This window comes from Scomber japonicus, chromosome 17, assembly GCF_027409825.1.
Source record: "Scomber japonicus isolate fScoJap1 chromosome 17, fScoJap1.pri, whole genome shotgun sequence".
NCBI lineage: Eukaryota > Metazoa > Chordata > Actinopteri > Scombriformes > Scombridae > Scomber > Scomber japonicus.
This window is the reverse complement of record NC_070594.1, coordinates 15074817-15098700: the sequence shown is the minus strand read 5'-3', so window position 1 is coordinate 15098700 and position 23884 is coordinate 15074817. Positions and strand designations below refer to the sequence as shown.

At 39.4% G+C, this 23884-nt stretch overlaps 1 protein-coding gene across 1 annotated transcript in view; it reads left to right on the top strand.

Annotated features, from left to right (window-relative positions):
* LOC128376823 (A-kinase anchor protein 7-like) overlaps positions 1-14881 on the top strand; it is a 40751-nt gene extending 25870 nt beyond the window's left edge. The window contains exon 10 of the mRNA XM_053336677.1: positions 14217-14881. Within this exon, the coding sequence (XP_053192652.1) occupies positions 14217-14437 (221 nt within the window). The 3' untranslated portion in view covers positions 14438-14881. The remainder of the gene's footprint in view (positions 1-14216) is intronic.
* The last annotated feature ends 9003 nt before the right edge of the window (positions 14882-23884 follow it).

Sequence of the window (23884 nt, the reverse complement as noted above, 5' to 3'; positions counted from 1 at the left end):
AGTGGTCAGTGAAAGGAACATTAAAATAGATCAATTTAAGACTGAAAACAAAGGCCCAAATTTTCCACAAGATGACAGTGATATGGAGTGGAAACTGGCTGCTCTGCTTCAGCTCATATAAAATTAAAAGATGTGGCGGATAATTACCAATGCAGATTGTGGTTTGATTACAGCTTTAAGCGACTGTTTGTCTCTCATTGTTCTGTAGTAGCTGTAGTGGGTTCAGTTAGATTTTGGGTGAACGTATAGCTCTATTTTGGTGCTACTACTGTACACACTGGAGTAGAATTAATAATACTACTGTGTTATTACAAGAAAAAACACCCACAATCTCTTCTTCACATGTTTGATATTTGGTGGCAATATAACATTTTTAATAGTGTAACTGTATCAGACTGGTATGTTGATCCTGATGTGTTTAACTGAGCTCAAACATGCGCGTATTTTAAGAGTGTGATATGGATTAGCTGCAGTGAAGGGAAGGCTTCAGGCTACAATAGAGGCAGAACTCAGACTTCTCCCTGTTGTGTTTTGGGGGAGTTAATTGGATTAGTCACTTGTTTGTCCCAGTTTTTCATTCTAGTGCAAGAAACTGAATTAGATCACATTTATTGCAGATATTTACACCAAAGAGGTTAGATTAATGATTCAACAGTGATGCTGAGTAATAAAAATGATCTGATCATTTTTATGGCCTTTACAGTGTGTTTGTGTATGTCTGTGTGGGTGTGGGTGTGGGTGTCAGTGTGGGTCATGTGGTTTTTTTTGTAGTGTTGCACTGGTTAAAACCGATATATGTCTGTCTGCACACACACACACACATTACTCTGGGCCCTCTCCTCTTCCTGCTTCTCTTCATCCCTTCTGTGTTTTCCCCTATTTGTCCCTCTCTCTCTCCTCTCACCGCTTGCAGCTGCATCACTATGAACAGTCGAGCCACTGTGCCCTACTTCTGAGCGGAGGGAGAGATGGAGGGAGAAGGGGAAAGAGTGATGCAGGGACTGAAGACTAATGAGGGGGAAAGTAGGGAATGGGCTTAAAGAGAAACGGTGATATGGAGACAAAGGCAGAGGCGAGCAGAGGGAGGCGGACAAAGAGGGAGAGTGTGTGTTGGTCAGATGCTACCCCGTGATGTCACCCTCGTGACAGTCACCCTCGTGAGCGCAGCAAAGCGCGAGCGTTTGTGTCTGTGTAAGCGTGCAAGCTGTGTGTCTGTGTGTGAATTCAACCATGAACGACATGACAAGGTGTCACAGAGGAGGTGTGAGCGGTCACTGCAGGTGAAAAACACACGTACACACATAGATGCCCGCAGTTGAGTGAATGTCTTCGTATGAAAAGCATAAACTGATATTTCAGTGAAAATATTCTTATCAGCAATCAGCGATTATTGTCCATCCTAAAGACAAGAAGTGTGAGAGACAATCTTCAGCGAGGACATCTTATCATCTTATTATGATAGTTATTTTCTCCAGCCATTTGCAACCGTCAAGCCTGCATTAATCAACCACATTGGTCACAAATTGAAAATCTTTTAAATTAGCATCTGAGTTTTTGATCCGCAGTAAAATATTTGAACCAAGGGAATGTTCTGGTGTTATGCAGGGATGAATTGTGCAAACTTTCAAGTGAATGCAACGTATGACCTCTGGCTTACATCCATTTACATTTATCAAGCTGCTGTTGCACCACTTATTTGGCGAAATGCCGTAAAACTTTCACTCAGATATATGTATGTCATTTACATTTGGTGGCAGTGTGGGCAGGAATGACCGCAGGTTATGCTGAATTAACTGTCATCATTACAACAAATGTTGGCCATTTTGCCTTTATTTTATCTAGTAGGTGGCAGAGAGGCTGACAGGAAACAGGAAGAGAGAGAGAGGAATGACCTGCAGAATAGGATCCCTGGCCAGAATCGAACCAGGGTCCCTGTCATTATGTGGCATGTGCTGTAACCACTGGGCTAGCAAGGCACTCACCAAATCAGATTGGATAGCATCTGTAGGATCAGTGTAAAGTCATTGCAGCCTGAAGCTACAACTGACCATTGTTCTCAGTATCGTTTAACCTATTCATTATTTTTAGATCAATCTTTTAGTCCAGAGGGCTTCTTTTAGCTCTATCGTCTTCACACTTGAAGCGTTATGTGTGAAAACTTGAAGTGCTTTCTAAATGCTCACATGGCGATGGTGATGCGATCTGTATTAAAAAATTAATGCTGCTTTCCTTCCTTTCCACCAAATTTCATTGAGATATGTAAGAGCAGTTTTTAAGGTTTCCTAGTATGGGACAAACAGACAAATGTAACATTCTAGTTATTCTGTTCTGTCATAAGGTCAAATAAATTGTGCTGCAGTGAGCATTTCTCTTCTCACTGCATCACTGCTGCTCATTTAGAGATCTTGATTGTTTATTTCCACCCCCTCTCTTCTTGTTAAGAGCTCCCCATATTTCCTCACTGAGTAGCTACACTGTTAATGGAACACATTTCAAATATTTAACGCTGCTCTCATCTTCTTAAATTAATATACAACCACACTGGTATAGTAATGGTTTAACCTTTGTTTACACTGTCTATCTTTTTTAATTCTCCTCCTCTGACAACAGTGAGATAGAGGCAGCTTTTTACCCTTCTCAGAGTGACACAGCTTCCTCAGAACAAGCAAATGAAGGCAGTTCTCGGCTGTAGTTGCAGCTGCTCACCTGCATTAATCTAACAAAAGAGCAGAAATGACCTTAATCAGACAGGAACAATGTTTTCCTTTGAGCTGTCAAGATTTGCACAACTGTGGTACTGTTAAATAATCGTGTTACAAAATTCTCTCATGTTTATGTGAGAAAACTGACAAAAACACACAGAGAAGGGAGGGAGTGATGCACCATGGGAGAGAGCTGGTGAAGAAAGCAAGGCAGAGATGAGGAGGGGGCAGAGAAGAGGGGTAGAGATGCATTCGAGACTGCTTAATTTGTCCTGTTTTTTCTTTTTCTTTCATTCTTTCTTTCTTTCTCCTATTCAGCTCTCTCTGCCAAGTTTCCATTCTGCTGCAGCTCTGCAACTCTTCTTGATTGCATCACCATGTTGTTTCTGTCTAAACAAATGTAAAAACATTTTAAAAAATGTTCTTGTTCACGCTCTACAATCCCCGTCTTACATCTGAGTCTGTAAGTGTGAGCCTGACAGCTGACGACAGCTCGGCGAGGCGGGTCACTGAGCTGAAAAAAGCTACCCCCCTGATTACTGCCTGGCTGCTTCAACCCCGAGTCAGGTCCTGACACAAAGCAGGGAGGCACACCTGGGCTTAAATTATTCCACACATGCCCTAAAGTTCACCTAGCAGGGGAGTAAAGGGACCTCGGTTTAGTTGTGCGAAGACAAATTGAAACTGTTCATTGTCTACAATCAATAAGAGGTGTTCACTTCTCGTATGCTTTGTGTCCCCAGTGTTTGATTGTGCCGATGTCTGTGTGGATGAGAGCCAGAGTCTTTAAACATCACTGAAACCTGGCTGGACACTGTGTGAGCGAAGGCCGTGCTACACACTAAAGCTGCAGTCGGAAAACATTTATGTATTTTAAGTGATAAAAGTCACTCATAGATGTCAAATACGAGGAGGGGGGGACACGAGAGAGAAGCCAAGAGGGAGAAGTATTTTGTCGCTGAAGTGATTAAGAGATGAAAATAACATTTTGTCACAGTTAGTCACAGTGGGGCTGTGCAGAGCTGATAGAGCCGGGTCACGGCTTGTTAAGTTATTGTAAATTAGCTAACAGACCACTGTAGGCTATGATCCTTTATGCTGTGACACCAGGCTGGAGGAGCAAAATATGTCAAATCAAAGCGTGGTATGGTTTTTAGCCTGTTTGTTCACACTAGAAAGGCCCGGGCTTTCCGTTTGATGTACAGTCAAGCACAGCTCACAGACGACACACCTGTCCCACTTCACGGCTTTAAAGTCTGCATCCGCTCTCAGATGACTAAGAGAGAGGTCCTGTGCCCGAATTGAGAGTATTCTTTTTGTAATACACAGAAACAAGTTGCAATAATATAGTGTGCTTCTTTCATCATTTAAGGAATAAATGAAGTGCGCTAATATGCACTCTTTTCCTGGATAACTGGTTGATCTTCCCAGCATGGTGGGTGTTTGATGTTTGTCATCATGGACAAAATGTTTCTACCAGCAAATTTCATTATTGTCAAATCAGATTATTTCCTCTGTCAGTATCATATGAAGACAAACTATCGCTTGTGTTTGCAGTTTCACATCCTGCCTCAGTCCACCCCGCCCGACACCCCCACTACCACTTTAAATCTTCATCATCCTCATCAAATCACTTAAAAGGCGTAAGTGTGAAATAGAGCTTTGATGGTTTTTATGCCCTCCACTGTCTCTATGGAGGAATTAATTGGCAGTGAAATTGTTGATCAGTGCACTGTTAGAAAGGAGGCTCTAACACCCTGTCAAAAAAATATCATTTTCATCTTTCTAGAATTTGAAAAAAAAAAAAATGCAGGCTGTATTTTAGGACATTTTGTTGCAAAGTGAGTACTTTACAGAGCGGCAGAACTTTAGCTCTTGATAGCATTTTACTCCCACACATTAAACACAGATCAGTTGGTAGAGTTAAGGGTCTGATGCCTTGCTCAAAGACCGTTTGAGGAGGAAAGTGGGCAGCGCAGCTCTGTCAGTCATCTTCCATTTAAACGATCACAGCTCCAAAGTTATTGATTTGACTTTCCACCTCTAGTCTAATGTTTAATTAACTGGATTAAACTCCATTGAGTGCGTGGTGTTCTGATTTTATTCAGCGTGTTTATGGACAGTGTGTTTGTGGTTGCATTGAAGCAGCACGTAAGCTTATTTGTCGACTTTAATGAATCCAAAAGGTGTTCACTTATGTAAATGTACACATTGGTTTTCCTTATCTGCATGCGGATGGCTCATAGGATGTCTGTTACCTGAATATAAGCCATTGTGATACAGTATGAACATAAATGTGTTGAGTTGGACTGCAGTCAGTATCTTGTGTCTGAGAGTCTCTGGTATTTCCTCAGGAAACCGCCCCACCATCAGAGCTATATGCCCCCACCTACCCCACAGCCCCTGCGTCCCCCCACCTTCCTTGTCTAGTGCTTCTTTTTCGAGCCTCCCTCTCTGTCCTTAAACGCACCCGCTCCCTTTTTTTTTTAGCTTTGCCTTCTCGTTTTTCTTCCTCGAACCTCCATTTCGGAAGTCCTCGTGTTGCACAAATATATGTGCTCGCCCTTCTCTTCCTCACATCACGTACTCTACTGTAGTCTTCCTCCTCCTCTTAATCCCCCCTCTGCTCCTGCTTCTCCTCCTCTTCATCTGTCTATTGCTTTTTCTTATGCTCTATCCTCTTTACCAGAGATGGCCGCATTAATTTTCTGCCTAAACCCCTAAAAGAGCTTCCAGGAAATCAGTTCATTCGGAGCAAAAAGCAAATTAGTCATTGCAACAGATTATTAGACTGTATGCAAACATAATCAGTTAGGCAGCTGTATCCAGTGAATTTGATTTAGATTCTTAAGAGATTATTATGGAACCCTTTTTTGATACCGCACGTGGATGTGAAGTGCTTGTGTTCAGGCCGCATACTCAGAGTAGCTACTGTCAGACAGCTCCTTCCAACTTCCATCATGGAAAGTACAAGTATTTAAAGAGGCTGGCTGAAACATTTTTGGCAGACTTCAGCAGAATGTCAGCTCAGATCCAACCAGGAAGTGGGACTGCATTAGTTCTCTGGAGGAAGGAGTCTTTAGGCTTTAGAACAAGATAAATAAGTGGTGTAAGGGAGTTTGGGGGTAATAGTGTTAAAAGGTTTCCTACACAGCACCAAATAAATCAGAGGAGAGCAGTGGTCAGAAGAAGACAGTCGAGCCAAGTGGAGGGGAGCAGTGACGCGGGGGAATGAAGTCAAGCTAAAGCAGAGACACAGTAGTTGCCACTTGACATTGTACAGACTGGCAGCTCGCTGACAGTGTTCAGTCATAGTGTTTAACACAGCATCTGTCCACCAACAACCTTTCAACCCGTTTGAGTGACTATAAAACCAGGACAGATTGGAGACAGAGGAAGAAGAGGTGTTAAGGAAGAACGAAGTGAAAGGAGAAAATAAAAAGACCAGAAGTGCCACAATAGAAGGTCTGGTGCCTTGACAATGCTAACATGGTGATGATTAGCTGATGATAAAGGTAGTCGTAGTTTTGTATATTAGGTTGCTAACCTTTAATTAACAGAAAATATTTTTTTTAGCTATTAGGATTTACTTTGATAGGGTTAGGAGTCTGTTTTATATCACAGTAAATCTGGAAATCTGTGAGGTTTTTTTATATACTTTCTGATGTTTTATAGACCGAAGCCAATCGATATAATGAGAAAAATAATTTCGATGAGTCAGAAAGGAAAATAAGGGCTAGTAGCAGCTTTAGTTGAAATGTTTTGATGAAGACGGGGAGGCACAAACAGAGCAAAGAAAGAAACCCTGGCATGCTATAGCTGTTAGACACAAAACAGCATATCCTGGACTAAGCTCATTTCCACTATAGGTTTAACCAGAATTAACTACTTGGCTTGGCTTGTGCTATATTGGCTTAGAGGGTTAGTCTGACTGGATATGAATTAAGGCAACAGAGACAGAGAAATTCACCAAAAATGTTCACCTGCCTATGCTAATGTAGTTCCTCAGATTACTCAAACAAATGAGGGACAGGTAAGATTGAAAGGGAAACAAAGGAGACGACATGACAGATTCAGAGAGAGAGAGAGAGACTAAAAGGTGTAGGGAGAAGAAAAAAGTCAAATTGATGTGTGAGAAGAGGCCACTTAAAGACAAGAGCGAATGAAACCTGCCAAAAAAAGAGATGGAAGTCAGTACAACCTCCTGTGTTGTTAAAAGTTGAAGTGCCTGTCTGGTTCTCATCCCATCACCATGACAACAACTGCCAGCAAAAAAAAATGTCAGAGTGGTAGTGGTGGTGGTGGTGGGGGGGGGTGCTTTAGATAAAGAGAGAGAGATGTTTGGAAAAGTAAAGACAGAAAGATAGAGGGGGTTTAAAGATTAAGGGACAGAGTAGAAGATAGAGGAGGATGTGCAGCAGGCTTCAAGTCAGTGTGTTCACTGTGAGAGAAATAGTGTGTGAGATACTGTTGAATGTGTGTGTGAGAGACAGAGATAGGTTGAGAAAGAGATATTCTTGTGTCTGTCAGCCTTGTTGTTGTGAAATCCTTCTATCCACTGTGTGAAAGGCTTATCTGCATCTGTGTGAGAGACTGTGTGTGTGTGTGTGTGTGTGTGTGTGTGTGTGTGTGTGTGTGTGTGTGTGTGTGTGTGTGTGTGTGTGTGTGTGTGTGTGTGTGTGTGTATGTATGTGTATGTATGTGTGTATGTGTGTGTGTGTGTGTGTGTACAGAGGGCAGCTTTACAACCACCATAAAGGTTTTCATTTGGTCAGGTCAAGATTGAATAGGTAGATATACACTTTTTTTGTAAAAGAGACCAAAAGAGACCTTTGACAAGCAAGCAGAAGTCCATTATTTTTGAGTTTTCATATTGGCTGTATAAATGCCCATGACAGCAGGAACTCTTGTGACTAATCTTTCTACCTTAGAGGCATATAAGAATTCATTTTCTTAAGTGCTGCCTCATCTGAAACACACTCAGAAAATTGTCTCTGTTTGCATTTTCACCACTCGTTTGGTGTTTTTTCCTCCCAGTGCATTTCATTTCTTATTTAAGATATTTTTTACAATGTGAAGGCTTTTGTAATTAATTGTGCTCTGATGTTTGGCGGTCCTTGCTTTGCACATAACCCCCCCCCCCCCCCCCCAAAGAAGTACGTACCTGCAGCTTCTGGCAGTATGACAGTCAGCCGCTCCACATAACAAAAATTTCCTCATAATTTTCCGTGCGTGTATTTTAGTCGTGTAGCCCAGGGGTCCAAACCTAATCATAAAAATCACTGCTGTCTTTGGCCAAAAGTATCTCCTTTGTATTAAGAGACAGAAAAAGGCTCATATGACTTTGCATCTTCATGAGAGTATGAAATCCACGAGGCATCAAAATATTCCTTTTGTGTGTGTGTGTGTGTTCTTGTTTAACATTTATTTGTGCTTGTGTTGCAGCTTTGACTCCACTCCATAACGCCAAACGCCGCTCAAGTATGTTTCCTCATTATATCACATGTCAACAATCAGACTCGGAAAGGTTAATTAAACCCAATCTATGTCTGATTACAGGCTAAAATCACATTCTGATCACCCAGAACAATCAAATCCATTCTGATTAATGACATAATTATTTTTTTGTAACTTTTGAATCACTTTTACTAATTAGATTTTACTGAAAGATCACATCATCTGAATGCATTTTTCTTCGAGACATATCGGAGTTGTTTCTCACATAGAGCATAATATAATTACAGAAATATTTTTTCCTAAAATTACAAGTGATTATCATGTTGTTTTTTATTTGATTCCATCACAACTGATTTGATACAACAATCAGTGTCTTAACCAGTGTTTCCTTTCATTTGAGGCTGTAGTTCTCCTCTCTGATCATTTTCATCCCCCCATCAGTTTAAATCTAATTAACCAAAATGATCCAATGAAAGGTTTCTGGTTTAGGACAGCCAGCCAGGCAGGAAATGAGTGAGTAGATGGCCTTTATGGTCTTGTACAGCATGAGCAAGCATCCCCACAGTGTTGCGTTTTTTCTTGAGCCATGCAGGATTTAAGGGAGATCAGTAACTGAGCCTGTTTTCTGCCTTCTTGTGTGGCACAAATATAAGAATGTACTTAGAGGAATCAATGAAGTATCATTTTAATTTTTTATAAGAAATCTAATATTTGCCCTTCACATGTGCTGATATCTGCACTCCATCAATCAATCAATCTTTATTTATATAGCGCCAAATCACAACAAAAGTCATGTCAAGGCAATTTACACAGAGTAGGTCTAGACTGTACTTTAATTTAAAGAGACCCAAAGTTCCCACTCTAAGATCAGTAAAAAAGTGGCAGATTTCTTTACAGTACCTAAATCAATACTTCCTAAACCAACTTTTGCTTCTAATATGAAGGATTGATAAAAAAAAAAAATGTATTCAGTCACATTAGATCACATGGTAGGCACATGACACTGTACTCCTTTCTCTTTGGCTGCTATCCATTGCCTGCATGCAGCTATCATCTCGTGAGGTCAGTGAATACACACAATAAAGATACAGTTATTCTCCACTAAGACATTCCTGTGTAGGACCTTGCACATGATTAAGTACCGTAGTTAACAGAGGATAGTAAAAGATTATGCCTAATGTTTGGCAAGTCACCCATCGGTAATGAAAAATGTGTTCAGAATTAGCCTGTTAATCTTACATTAACCCCAAAAATGGTGCCAGCAGCACACACACTGCTCCTCTCTATATTAGACACTCTTAATTGTAAAAAAATATGTCAGTGATTATGGTCCTGGTATTACTTGATCTTGTGTTTCAGCCAAATTTTGTAGGATACACATATCGTGACAGCATTTCCAGAGATGGCACAAGAAGACTATTTGATTATTTGATGTTTGTTTTACAATTTTCCTGTGGTGGGCATTCAAATTTTCAAATAAGCAGATAAAAGAATATCGAAATTGTGTTCCCAAGACAAAAGAATTTAGTTTGTGTGTGAGGGACAGTTGTAATTAGCTGATGGTCACACAGAACAGGACTCATGACCACCAACATGACCACAATATGTTTCAGACTTCAAGTGAGGGTCAGAAACATTATGCATGGACTGGAGTGCTGCTTGGGTATAGAAAAGTATCCCTCTGGAGCTATTCAGTTTGGGGATCCTACTAGTTTGGAGTTATTGAAAAGATCTGAGATGCTAAAGAGGATCATGCTATTAAAAAGTCTTTAATTTCATGGCTACTTAGTCATTGTTAAAAATCTGCCCACTCATTTCAGCCATTAAAGCCTTCATCAGTGCAAGTATAAAATGGTCCCCTTTAGGCTGCTGCCTGTGGATGGTGACAAGTAATCACATGATCAGTATGGACAGGTAGTAATGATGCCAACATATAAAGGCAACAATGTTATACTTGCCCTGATGAAGGCTTTGAATTAGCCATGAAGTATTAAAGGTTTTTTTAAGGTGTTTCCCTCTTGGGTGCCTCAGATCTTTTCACTATGTTTAGACATGCTGGGTCCATTTGTGTAATTGTGGAGGTGAGGACTGGTACAGAAACCATTAAATGAGCTCTTAATATGATCTGATCATTAATGCCAGTTTCAGTTACGCTGAAATCACCAACATAGCATGAATTCCATATACCATGTACTATCCACTATCCACAGTTTACCGAGAAATAGAGCATATTCAGTGAGCAGCAGTCCCAAGGGTAAAAATATCTTCAAACTATCTTCTATCAAACTGCGGTCAAAGGTGTGAGTCACTCCGACTGACAAGCAAGCCACAGGTAATCACATAGCATCTCAATGCAACAGCAGCAGCGCTTCTTAGAAAACACAGCTCAATCAACTGTGAGTTACATGTACTACAACAGTGTAACATGGTTGGTTTAAATCAATTTAGCAAAAGATAAGAAAGTGATGCTGGTGTGGGCATGTGGTGACCGTGACTGGATAAAATGAAGAATGCACATGAGTCACCTGGTGTGACCACTCCTGGTTTTTTGTTTGGCATGCAGTGAGCAGGCTGGTTATTTTGCATGAATAACATGAATACATAATGCCTGTTGTCAGCTGAACAATCTGGCAGTAATGGTGAAATGCTGCGGTGATGCATACACGTGATCTCAAACCACCAGATCACCTTGAGGATGAAAAGAGAGTTAAGTTGTCATGGACTGTAGCAGTACTGATGACCTTTGTCACACACACATTTTTAAATGGAGGGGGACTTGAGGAGTTCTTCTCCTGACTCCACCCACACTTCTTAAACTTGCATAGAGGAGGAGGAGGAGGAGGAGGAGGAAGGTGAAGTGATTAGCTACAACTCATCAGCTCACGGGCAAAGGCAGGTTAATATGAAGGTTGGGGTTAGCTAGTTGCCCCAAATCACATGTAATTAAAATAATTAGTGTACAGTATATGCCCCTAATTTTAGTATCAGAGTCATCAAACATATTATAACATGTTACAGAACCATGTTATGAACAATTAACACAGAGACACAGTATTAGAAATTAGACAGTGTATTTTCTTTTTCATTGTCTTTAAAAGTACACAATGTAGTCAATAACAAAAGGAAGAGTTGGATGGTGTTCTGAAGTAGCATGGGCTCATGGGAGTTGTTGTATTCATTGTTACATTGCAGTACAGTTTAGCTCTGCAGTCAGCCTCTGCAGCTTCTCTCATGGCTCTCGTCACAGTATAGTTTAGTTTGGACTTTATTTTCAAGGTTAACTTCTAAACCTCGGAACAGATTAGACACTCCTCACTCCAATCACTGACAATTTCTCTATCTATATTGTCTGCTCACTGGTCTCACAGTGGCAGCACAGCAGGAAAGGGCAATCCACTCAAATTGCCTTATTGTGTATATATTGTGTCTTTTTTATGCCATGTGTGTCCCACCCCTAAGCACCATTTGCACTGTTTTGGTGAAGCCGCAGCCCTCCATTTGTTGCATTTACGCCTGAGCAATGTGTAATGACAATAATTTCGAATTCAGGAAGTTTTTACCAGGAACCAAATTATCCGCAGCAATTTCCTCCTCTGCAAAACAAATGGACCTGATTAAAACACAAATAAAGCAGTTTCACGTTAAAAATCAGTGTTTCTCCAACGTTGTCTGGTGGGTTACAGGATGTCCAGAGGTGCTGCGAACTGAGCTCCCCGAACGTTTGCTCAGCTTGTTTCTGTGATAACAAACAACCAATGACAAAAATCTTTAATTTGGTTAAAAGATATACAATAAAAAGTTTATTGTAAATATGTGGCTTAAAACTTGATGAAGGTCAATTTAGGACAACCACAACGCTGACGCTATATCTTGTGCACATATACTCCTTGGTAGAAGGTAAAGGGATTTTTTTTTTAATGATGGAAAAATTACATATTATTCCTGTTAGGTGAAAAGTGACAAAAAAACAAAAAAGAAACTGATAAACAAAAGCACTAAATAAAACATAAAAAGACACAAGGTTGTTATGAAACCCCCAGAGGAATACTGAATAGAATAAATTACCCATTACTCCTCCTGCTAAGGATTTGATTCTGACCACAACAAACCTTCATCATCCTCACTCGCTGCCTCACTCTCTTTATATAATGAATAATAGAGCACCACGCTGCATTTAATGTAAACAAACCTATGGGCCCAGCGGGATGCTTGTGGTCTAGAAGATTCGCTCTGGGATGTTATGCTTGGCCTTGGTAATCAAATGTTGAGGTGGATACGGTGTGCTTTCTGAACCACTGCAGTAATCTTGTGTGTGTCACAGACTGGATGGTTGAGTGATTCTCTATCACTCTCACTGTGCATGGCTCAGTGCGGGCTGTCTATCTTACTGCCTGCCCGCCGAACTCTCTTTCTACATGAATTATTGACTTTCTGCCCTACTTATTTTTTTTTCTAACTGGCTTTATGTCTGTTTGACTCCCCGTCTATCTCACTGCCACATTATTTGTAGAAAAAGTCATGTGGTAAAGAGCTTGTTTGTTTTGCAGTCACTCCAGGAGGTAGATTAAATTCAAAATTCATATATATGGTAGCTGAGAGATGTTGTCTACCCCCATCTTTTATTATCAGCTCTGCCACTGTCACATCTTGTCTATTGCCATCACGTCCAATCTATTGTTGGTAGAGTCTGTGATCAGTGAGTCAACAGTCATTTATCAATGTCAGATTTTCATTTTCAGTTCACCAGTATAAGAATGAAATCAGCCCTGATATCATATGAAAAGACACCCAAACATCACAGGAAGAGGCTTAGAGCTGCAGATGGCTCCATATTGGAGTTTATGTCTTTAAAGGTCACTGTAGTTAAGAATTTGAATGTCATTCCTGCCACATACAGCAGAGCACTCCACCCAGCTTGTGCATGAACACAGTAGGAAATCATCAGTTGAATAATAGGTTTTAACTTCAAAAAGGATGTATATTGTTGGAAGTGGATTACTTTGAAGATAGACTCAAAATGGTAATGTCTAAGCTTTTGAAAGGAAGTGTAAAGGCCATCAGTGCACTGTAACACAACAAAGATGTACTTTGATTTAAAGTTAAAATAACACATTTCCAGCTCATTTTTAAAGATAATGTCACTATAAACCCCAAATAAATTTACTTAAGATTAGATAAAATATTAATATTGATAATATTAATATTAACTGTGAAGCATTTCACAGAGTGCTATTCCAGGCTCATATTACTTAATTGGCTTTAAACCTGCTAAAGCAGCTAATTAATGTCTGTATGGACATGGTGTCAAATGGTTATGTGTAATGTGAAAGAGGTCACTTGTAATGACAAGCTCAGAATTGTCAACAATCCTGCAGTTCCCCTCAGGTTAGCATTGTAGCTCATTAGTTTGGTATAACTTCACTGTTTCATTCAATCTCATCGCTTTTGTTTAATTTTTTTTTTTTTTTAAACAAATGTACACTGCCCAACACCAAGCTGCAGACAGTTAGTCAGTAGCTGGTGAACATAGTGGAGCATATAGCAGCAAAAGACTCCGATATTTCCCTTGAGAGTTGGTGGTGACCAAAAACGGAGCTAAAAGGAGATCAGATATATGGGCCTGCCTCAGAAACACAAATAAATGCTAATGTTTCTTTGTGTTTGCTGGAGGTATAAATAAGTAACTGTTTATGAAACCATTTTATATTATGTCAGTGTTCCTTTGCCCTCAACTGGAATTAAGGCAAATTTGAAGATACATTTTTTTATTTGAATTTATTTGAAGATAAACTGAGTTATTGAGAAAATCTAAGCTAGTAATTTCTCTAGAACTGATCCATTGGGTCTCTAGTTGTTTTGTTTCATAAACAGATGAAGGTCATTCAAGAAGGCTGTGTCGTTCTTCAATAAAGAAAAAAAGACTTTGCTGAATGTTATAAGAAATTAGAAATGATCCCAGATTTTTCTGCGCATTATGTCAATGAGTGATGATGTTGAGATGTATTGATTTGTTTAATATTATAATGTATTAATATTTGTTGTGCTTCTTCTACTCAGGTGGGCGTCGTCGCTCTCAGCCCGATGAGGCGGAGCTCCTGAGGGTCAGCAGGCGATTGGTCGACGACGCTGTCAATCGCGCCTTGCAACAATACAAACAGGAAACACTTCAAAATGGGGGCGGGCCGAACGCCACAGCAGTGCAGCCCCCTGGAAACACTGAGGAAACTGCAACAAAGACGGACACTACAGCTAACTCCACCACAGACAACAGGAAGTGACATCATCGGTCTGAGGCACAGAGACTGAAAAACCAGCCGCCCAGAAAACATCAGCCAGGCCTGGCTAGAAAAGTCAGTAAGCCCTAGGCTCAAAGCCTGAACCAGCCAACCAGTCAGCCCTGTATGCTGACTAGCTAACCAAGCTAGCCAATGCCAACGGCTAGCCAGTCATGCTAGCTATCTGCCCCTGAACCTAGCTTGACACAGTGCTAGTTAAATACATAATGTAGCTTGAGATCAATGCTAGATGACCATCCCAAACAGGCCAGCTAGATAAGCCTGCTAGTTAACTCAGTAACTCTGATGTCCGAGGATCCATGGACGCGTCCCTCAGCTGTGGGTCTATGTTTGCACGTCAGACCCAGAAAACATATGTGAAGCACTCCTCTAGAGACACATGTGCACATGTAGGGTTCACTGTGACCTGTCATTTACAAACTGCCCTTTTAGAGTAACTAATATGTAATGTTTGGTAGATAATTTGATTTACTTTTTGGTTTGGTTTGTCCTTGTGAAAAAAAGAAAAATGTCCTTTTTTTCTAAACTTGGTTGTTTAAGGTGAAGAAAATTCTTACTTCTCTTTGAGCATCCGTTTTATTTGGGCAAACCAGTGTTTGTCTTCATAGACAAAAGAGTCTTGACTGGTTGGATTCTTCAGATTTCAGTATGAACTTCAGCGTGTTGGACTTGGTCTATGTACATTTTTGTCATACTCTTTGTATTTTGCAGCGAGTTTGGGTTCAAAGCACTTTCAGTTCATCCACTTCAGGAAACTTCCAGCATTTTATTTAAGTTTGCATGCCAAACTGCAGTTCTGCCTGTTTTCTACATTTATAGAAAGTGATCTGGCCCCAGCCACGCTTTAAGTATCGTATATTACTGTTGTAAGTGTGTCCTACAGGGGCAGCACTAAGACAATCATCAAATTAAGATAAATTCAATGATAAGCTCTGAATTTACTTACTTCAAGCTCTGTTTGAAACAGAAAGCAAAGTGAAACCTGCTCATACAGACCGTGCATAAGCTTGATATCCCTTTGTCACATGTATTTATCTCCACTAATGACACTAATTAGTCTGTTTACAAAAAGTGTCAGACACTAATTTGGGGATACTAAAAATGTAATAACACTGCTACAATACACTATACGTTGTCAAGAACGCAGTTTTATTCCAATAATGCCAAACGCTCCATTAATGTCTCATTTAAAACTGTCAGATTTTAAGTGTGACAGACTATTTTGCTGTTAGACACAGGCATTACATTAATCACTAAGCTTCCTGTCTGATCATGCATAAATGTACTTTTATAATTATTTAGTTTTACGCATAATATCTTCTCAGTTTTCCTCTGTGAGATGAGTTTAAAGCGGCAGCAGACCGCACAGATGATTTATTTTCTCTTTTAAATCCATTCATAAAATCTGGGGGTTTCTGTACAGTCGACTTAAAGTCTGCAACACAAACTGAAGTGTTTGTTTGGAGTATTTATGCTGACTAGTAGTACTGTAGATGTAAGAGCAGTTGAAGCCAAGCCGACTATGGACGCCGTCATTCAGATGGTAATGCTGATGTCGGGGAGCTCAACTCAGACAATCGCTGCTGTCGGCTGAAAACCCTCCAGCTCTTAATTTCAGTGTCTTCCATCTTTCTTTCTTTTTTCTTTTTTGTTAAACTTGAAAATGAAATTGGCCTTTTGTGCGCTGGGTGTGACCTCATAGCTCATACATCTGTTCAAGCCATTCACAAAAACACAAGGGCATCATTTTGAAATTAAGGGAGATTGTCTGGATTTGTTAAAAAAAGATGAGGGTTTCAACTGACAGCAACATGATGATACAACTGATGAAGGTGATTGATTTACGCTGAAATTAAATGTTATTTTATCCTTTGTTTTAAACTATTTATTTGCTTTGCAGTTGCAGCAGAACGGCTTCCCTGTTCGATAAATTCATTTCTTGTGGGGGAAAAAAAAGATATTTTAGTTTTAAATGAGAGTAAGAACATTCATTCTGCATTTGAAGGTGGAAAAAAAGCACAAAAATGATACATTTCTGTTTTTATTTTATGAATTTCTGTCTTTTGGTTTCAATTTTCAGAGAGCAGGTAAATATATACAAGCTGTTAAAATCCAATCACCTTTGTAAAAAGTGGCCTTCAGTCACTAAAGTAGTTTGATGTGATTTTTGTTTTCTTGTAAGTGCTCATGGTGACAATGCAAAGGTGACAGTTTTAGCCAACATGGGTGATTGGGTGATGATGGCTTATTGTGCTGTGAGATTCACCAAAGTCTCTTAAATGTTAAACCTGTGGCTACAGAGTTGGATTCTTGAGTTTAAATGTAAAAAAAAACTAAAAAACCATCCACCATAAAACAGATTTTGTTATTTCTGGTATAAGTTAAATCCATTTTCTGTGTACATGAACACAGAGAAACTCAGATTTTCAGCCACATGAGGCTTGTTTCCCTCTAGTGCGAACAGATGTGAGCTGGAAAATGTGCTCTCATCCCTGTGAAACCCACTTAAGTCCTGCCACAGTGGGCTCATTGAAATGTCAATAACAAACAAATTCTGTCTTAGAGGTGGACTTTGAACATTTTCGTTTTTGATCTTTTACTGTCACCAGATCCTTAATCTCCTTAAAATCCCCTTTAATACACAAATTGTCCTGTTGGCTTGTATGGTTAGTCTGTTCATCTGTCTGTGAGTGTGTGTGTGTGTGTGTGTGTATGAATTCACACGGTGTGTCTGTGGGATATTTGATCAGTGGTTCCTCAGAGAAATTCTTCTCTCTCATCAATCATGACGATTAGGAGCTGTGTGTGTGCGTGTGTGAACATCTATCTTTTTTGTTTGTCTTTCAATTCATCCGTGTGTATGTCAGAATGCGTGGGTGCGTTGTTTGTACCGTATTGTATATCTTGTTCTGCCATGTTTGAACAATAAACCAGGATATGAAATTCAAAACCAATATTCTTCTCAGTCTCCTGATTTCGGTGGAAGTGTACATGTACATGTCCTCATTGTGTGTTGTATGCCTGTTTATGTCAAGAAAGACATTATTTTAAGGTTGCCATACATTGCAAACAATATTCAACTCAATATTATAAAGCTCAGGAAGAGATGTTATTGAACATATAGTCCAACAGCACTGCCTTATGTTGTGTTTTTCTAAACGGGATACCTAAATGCCAAGCAGATTATTTTGGAAAAGATTGTGTCTGAGATGTAATTTCCATTTTGTGGGGGAAATGTACTTTCATTTCATTATTTCATTATTTCAATTCATTATTTGAAGAAGAACTGTTCTATGAGCCTTGATTGAAATGCACAGTATTCAAATGCCAGCAGTGTGAGTAATAGTAGTTTACATAATGCATGTCATCACATTTGTCAAGAATTTAAAACCCTCTGCTTCTAAAAATGTTTGACATTTTTCTTATTTGAAAACAAAAATAGCAATAAATCAATCCTACTAACAAAATCCTGTTAACTCCACTATGCCACACACCTTCATTGTTGTTGAAAAACCATGAAAAACACAGAAGTAACTACAGTGTTGCAGATGTTGCTGTTTTATAATGAACATGAATACTGTAGTTTATTTGAGTCAATCCCACACACACCTTCGTGCTGCTCTAAATACCTACCATAGCACCAAATCTGTGGCTGAAAATACTCCCCCAACAAATGTACTACTTCCTCCTGTTTGACTAACATTTGCTAAAAACAACAGTGTCCGGTTGTTACAGGGAAATAGTCATCCCTTTTTTAAAGTATATTTGTGGTGTACTTCTAAAGAATTTCATTTTTATTAGGAATGTCTGAGCTTGACACCTAAAAATATGTGTTAAGAGACAAATGAACACCTTCCTGTTTTATTTTTATTTTTATGGCATTTGCAATGTAGAAACTATATGGAAATGCCAGCCGGAGTTGAACCTTTGGTGCTTTGGTCTTTCGTTAACTGTTAACTATGCGAAGCTATGATGACCTACCCACACATGTGCCTGATTAGACCTCCTAAATACCATGTGGGTGTGTGTACAGACTACTTTTGGACTTCTATTACATCTTAAACTATTATTTTTTTATTGTACATGGACTTTGTTCACACATAGTAACTCTGCCCAACTTCATACACAGCAGAGGTCTGGATGTACAAAGGCCCTGCAGGTGATTTCATTTTTACCTAATTAGACTTCATCTAAGGACAGGATGTGTGTGACTGTCACTGTTGTGGTATTACATCTTATTCTTACTGACACATGAAGTCCATATTGCATCAGCCGGAAAAAAGCTAAAAGCACCTGTGGGTAAAATCAGGGTCTTTAATGCAGTCCCCTCTGACAACAACCAGATGTGAAGGGTTTGTCAGCTGTATTTTTCCTGTGGGTAATTGGTTTCACAGGAAGTCTAAAACCAGGACAGTGTCATGGGTATGAAGCGCCCCACAAAGCATCATCTCTGAGAGGAGGTGAGTTAATGATTCTGGTGCAGTGTATATCTGTAAGCATGTCATGACCCCTAACGACCAGCAGGGGGCAGATGGGTGGACAATGAGTAGCTGTTTGGCATCAGAGACCTGTTTCACATCTAAAAAATGTAAACAGTGCAACAGACAACAAACAAATTACTGTAGAAATGACACAGAGCTTCCGTCAATTCAGGATAATGAGCCATTTGATGAATAATTATGACTTTCCTCTTCCCTCTGCTGACATTTAGGAGGTTTAAAGCAATGAAGGAAGTCACACACCTGTCTCAATGGCAACAGAGAGACTGAAATGATGCTCTGCTGTTTTTTTGGTATTTAAACCAGAGCTTTCCAACATCAACATTACCTTTGAATAAATGAAGTCAGCGTAGAAACTGTGAAATGAGGTCACCAGGGTGTGAAACCCTGCGAGCTCTTTTATTTCACAGGTTCCCTCCTAATGTGAGAATCTGTTGAATTACATAGAGTAACACTGCATAGCTGATTCAGTGATTTACTCATGAGTTGACCTGTACAGTATGATATAGTGCTGTGATTCAGTGCAAATTCAGTGTGATTCATAAGTACTTGCACATTGACAGCTTACAGTACCAAGCAGAGACAGGGCTGAGGGTGGGTGGATGGATGGGTGGGTGAAGGGCACATTTGTAATCACCTGTCCAACATGATTGACTCATTTATACTCTTGTCCTCTTGGAGTTTCATCTTCAGCCGTCCCTGAGTCACACCTCCTCTGCTGAATTAACGTCACACGGAAGACTTGGCAGAAACATGACAAGAGATTTTATGTCACAGGAACACTAGAAGATATCTGCATTTGAACATCAGAAGAAAGATGTCTCAATAACTTTTGTTTAATTTAGTGAGCTAATTGAGCCTGACGCCAAAAACTGTTTATTACAGTAGATACTGAATTGGTTCCCCTAATCTGGAAATGTACACCAGTATATTCATTTAAATTAATTATTATGAGACTAATGGATGTAGGGAGCTGCTATTACAACTCTAATTAGATCGTCTCATGTAAGTTGTTATACCCTCATATCTGCTGTGTCTCATCATAAATGGATATCATCCATGATGCTTGTACTGAATATTTATAGGGCGTGTGACAGGAGGATGATACTTCTTCTTAAGAGCAAAAATGGTCTTTTCTATCAAGTAAATTAGAATAAATATTTCTTGGAATATTTAAAGCCTGTGGCAGTCCATTCAAGCTTGAACAACATACCATATTCTTGTTTTCTAGACAGTATGAACAGCAGACAAGTTCTCCTTTACGCCTATTTCCCATGATTGTGTATCATCATTCCCCTCCAATATATCTATCACATCAACAAACTGACTCCAATATTACCCGCTGGGATCATTAAACCTGTTCTGTTCAGTCAGACAGGAAAAATAATCTACAAATGAGGAAGTCCAAGCTCCATTAAAGGGGTATTAAACCAATTTTAAACATGCAGCTCTGTTTGCTGTTTACTACAGTATCAGGAGTAATTCCATCACTGTAAATAAATGATATGGATGTAGCCACCCGAGACATCAGCTATTGGTTTGTGGACTCCTGTTTTAAAAGCCTTGAGTTCGGCATTTCGACCATCACCATCTTGAATATTTTGCACCAGAAGTGATTAGAAATGTTCATATTTGGATGAGAAAGTTGGATTAACCAGCTAGCTTGATCATGCTAATGCTAATACTAATTTTCAATAGTGGAAAAATAGGCTTAGAAGCATTAAAAGAAAATGTACTGAACAGAAAAACATCTGATTCCTAAAAGTACTTTTAAGGTAGGTGACCAAAATTACAATGAACTTTCATGAACTGAAAATACACTGAAATGGCGCAACAGTTATGGCTACTCTGTGAATCTGGGGTTACGCCAATGTTGTTGCTGTGGTGGTGACTATCCTGCTTCATCGTCAAATTTAAATGAAATGGGACCATAGAATGAATATCACGCTGTATTGTAGAAGACTTCAAACTAGTGATTGAGACCACAAACTCATTAGGAAAATGTTTAGTGAGACAATGAATCGAGTGATTTTTTTCAAAAATCTGTTTGGGGTTGCCACCTGATGGCCATTAATTAAAGAAAATGCAAGTTTAAGTCACTTCCACATTGGCTTCAGTTTTCAGACCTGGTACTTACCACAATCTGAGAAAATAATACGGATGTGTTAAGAGAGCTGGATACAGAAGCACCAATTTTCCCCAGTGTATAGCAGAGAAAAGAATCACCTGCAGTCTGTTTTTCCCATAGACCATGATTATGACAGATACATCGGTAATACTGCTGACAGGACACCTCCAACTATAAAGGTAAAGTATTATTCTTTGCATCATGAAAGTGATTTTAAAGTTTGTGACGTGTTCCCAATGTAAAGTCTGTGGGCTGAGATGGGCTTTTTTGCATTCAATGCTTCTTAGTCGTCACTAAATTTTACAGTTTTTATAACTTATTTTAGTTAGTATTTTATGTCTTTTTTCTGTTTTTGGTCATTTTGTAGGTAGCCACTGAGATGACCCACAATCATGATTGTTACTGAGCTATGGGGGGATGTTTTTAGAATAAACAGCTAAAACAAAAACAAGAAAACACCAAAAGTTGGCCAGTGTCCACATACAGCCATGTGTGTGTGTGTATATGCATGTGTGTGTGTGTGTGTGTGTGTGTGTGTGTGTGTGTGTGCTCTTTAAAGCCCAAAGGGTTGTTCTCTGCTTTTGCTCTGAAGAACAAAATATCTTTTCTTCTTTTTTTCCCTTTTACCCTCTTTTGTCTTTCTATTTTTGTCTCAGTTCATACCACCATCTGCCTTACTGAAAACAAGTATCTGTGTGTGTGTGTGTGTGTGTGTGTGTGTGTGTGTGTGTGTGTGTGTGTGTGTGTGTGTTGTAGTCCACCATACTCATCACTTCATGGATCTCACTTTTTCCTCCTATTCCAATCGACAGCAGCATATAGCATATACTGTAGTAAGTGCCAAATCCACACAATACTGCACACATGCATCATAATAATAATAAAATTAGAAAATAGAAACCTGCTCACTAAGGCCGTGGGCTAAAAGCTGGCAATTATCACAATAATAATTTTAAGGAATTGAAGGGTAAGCAGAGGGAGGGAGAGAGAGCAATTATATGTGGTGAAGAGCCTCTGCTGCAAGGTGACTCAAACATGACTAGAATATGAACAAGACCCCCCCACCCCCCCACCCCACCCCCCCTCATCTCTCTATTAGGAAGAATGATGCTCACTCTCTGTCATACAACACAGAAAGCAAAAATTACAGCCTTTTTTTTTTTACAATGCCTGTAGGAACGCACATTACTTGTGTGTTTTGCTACTCAGTTGATTGATTACAGCCAGGGTGACACTGGAATTTTGGGATTTATATACAGCACTTACAGTAGCCATTTATTTTGGCAGTTGTAAGCTGTTTCTCACAACAGGAATGATTATAAAAGATCACATTTGAACACTGAAATAAAGACAAAAAACCTAATAGGGTGCAAACTGAGAATCCTGGCAGAAAAAAAGAGACTAAGACATTCCTAAAAAAAACTACTTTTCACTCCACTACAGTTAACTGTACTTTACAGATTAAGTTTTAATTTATAAAACAAGTGATCATTTTAAATATTAGGATGCAGTTATAATCACAATGATCCCAATTAGTAACAATTAGCTGCAACTTGATTCGCGACAACATACAAATGCTGATTGTACATTACTGCATAATGAAATACACAGTTATATAACAGAATGTGTCATAACAAGTATTTTGATACTTAACATGTATTTTTCATACATTTAAGTATTTTTCTTTAAAGTTTTGCTTTCCTGAATACTACATAGACATTCTTATTTCACTCACTCTTCACAAACATAAACTACTGACAGAGTTTTACAATTATACCAATTTGGTACCTGCAGCTGTCACCTCACATACAACACAGCATTAGAAACCTGCTGTCAGGTGGGTCCAAAACACAAGGACTGAGTCATGGTCTGTAAATCATGCTTGAGTGCAGTGACTGCAAAAACAGCAGTGAGAGCAACATCAAAAGAGTGATAGTTATAGAAATGTAAACTGTGTCATGAGAGAAGCAAAATAATGAAATAGTGGTGAGAAATGTGGAATAATGTGAGTATTAAAACAAAACAGCTTGTAAATGTAGATACATATCCCAATTCTGAGCTGCACATGAATCAATGATGTTTCCTCTGCGGAGGCAACCTGGAGATTCAATCAGAATCATAATTTAAATTCATTGTTTAGAGATGACACAGATGCAGCTGGTGCGGTCTGCTCTCTGTGCAGCCTGGTAATCAGTTCATTTTCCATCACAGACTCAGTGGACCAACACCAACACATGATACACTTCAGCAGTCCTTTATAAATAAACAGACAATACATTAAGTGTGAAAAAGCATTGAGGGGCAGCCTTCATTTTTAATGAATTGAATTTGGAGTAGAATACTGTTTTTGAAGCATGCTGTGTGAGTGGGCCGCAGGCTTCACTGTAGAGTCTGGCCGAGGGCAGCAAATAAATCAAGGAGTGAGCAGGGTGACAGAAGGGCAGGGAGTTTGTCTTTTAGTCTGAGCTGTTGTTTTAAACTGTTACAGAGGGCGTGAGGATGATCTCACTGACGTCTGTTTAACACTGATTGAGCGGCTGAGGAAAGTCCACTTCAGTTAATTGCTTTTTTTTGTGTGTGCCAAGAATTGTCAGTGATGCTTGTTTCCTGTGGATGAATTAAAAAAAAAAAGGTTTTGTAGGGTTTGGGTTCTGCACAGATTGACATTGTCATTTTAAAGCAGTTACATACAGTCGATCCTTTGCAGTCTCTTCTTCTTGCAATTATGCTCAATTTGCCCAAAACTCTAAACACAAATGCATAACTGCACACTCATTTTCACAAACTTCAGATCAGAACCTA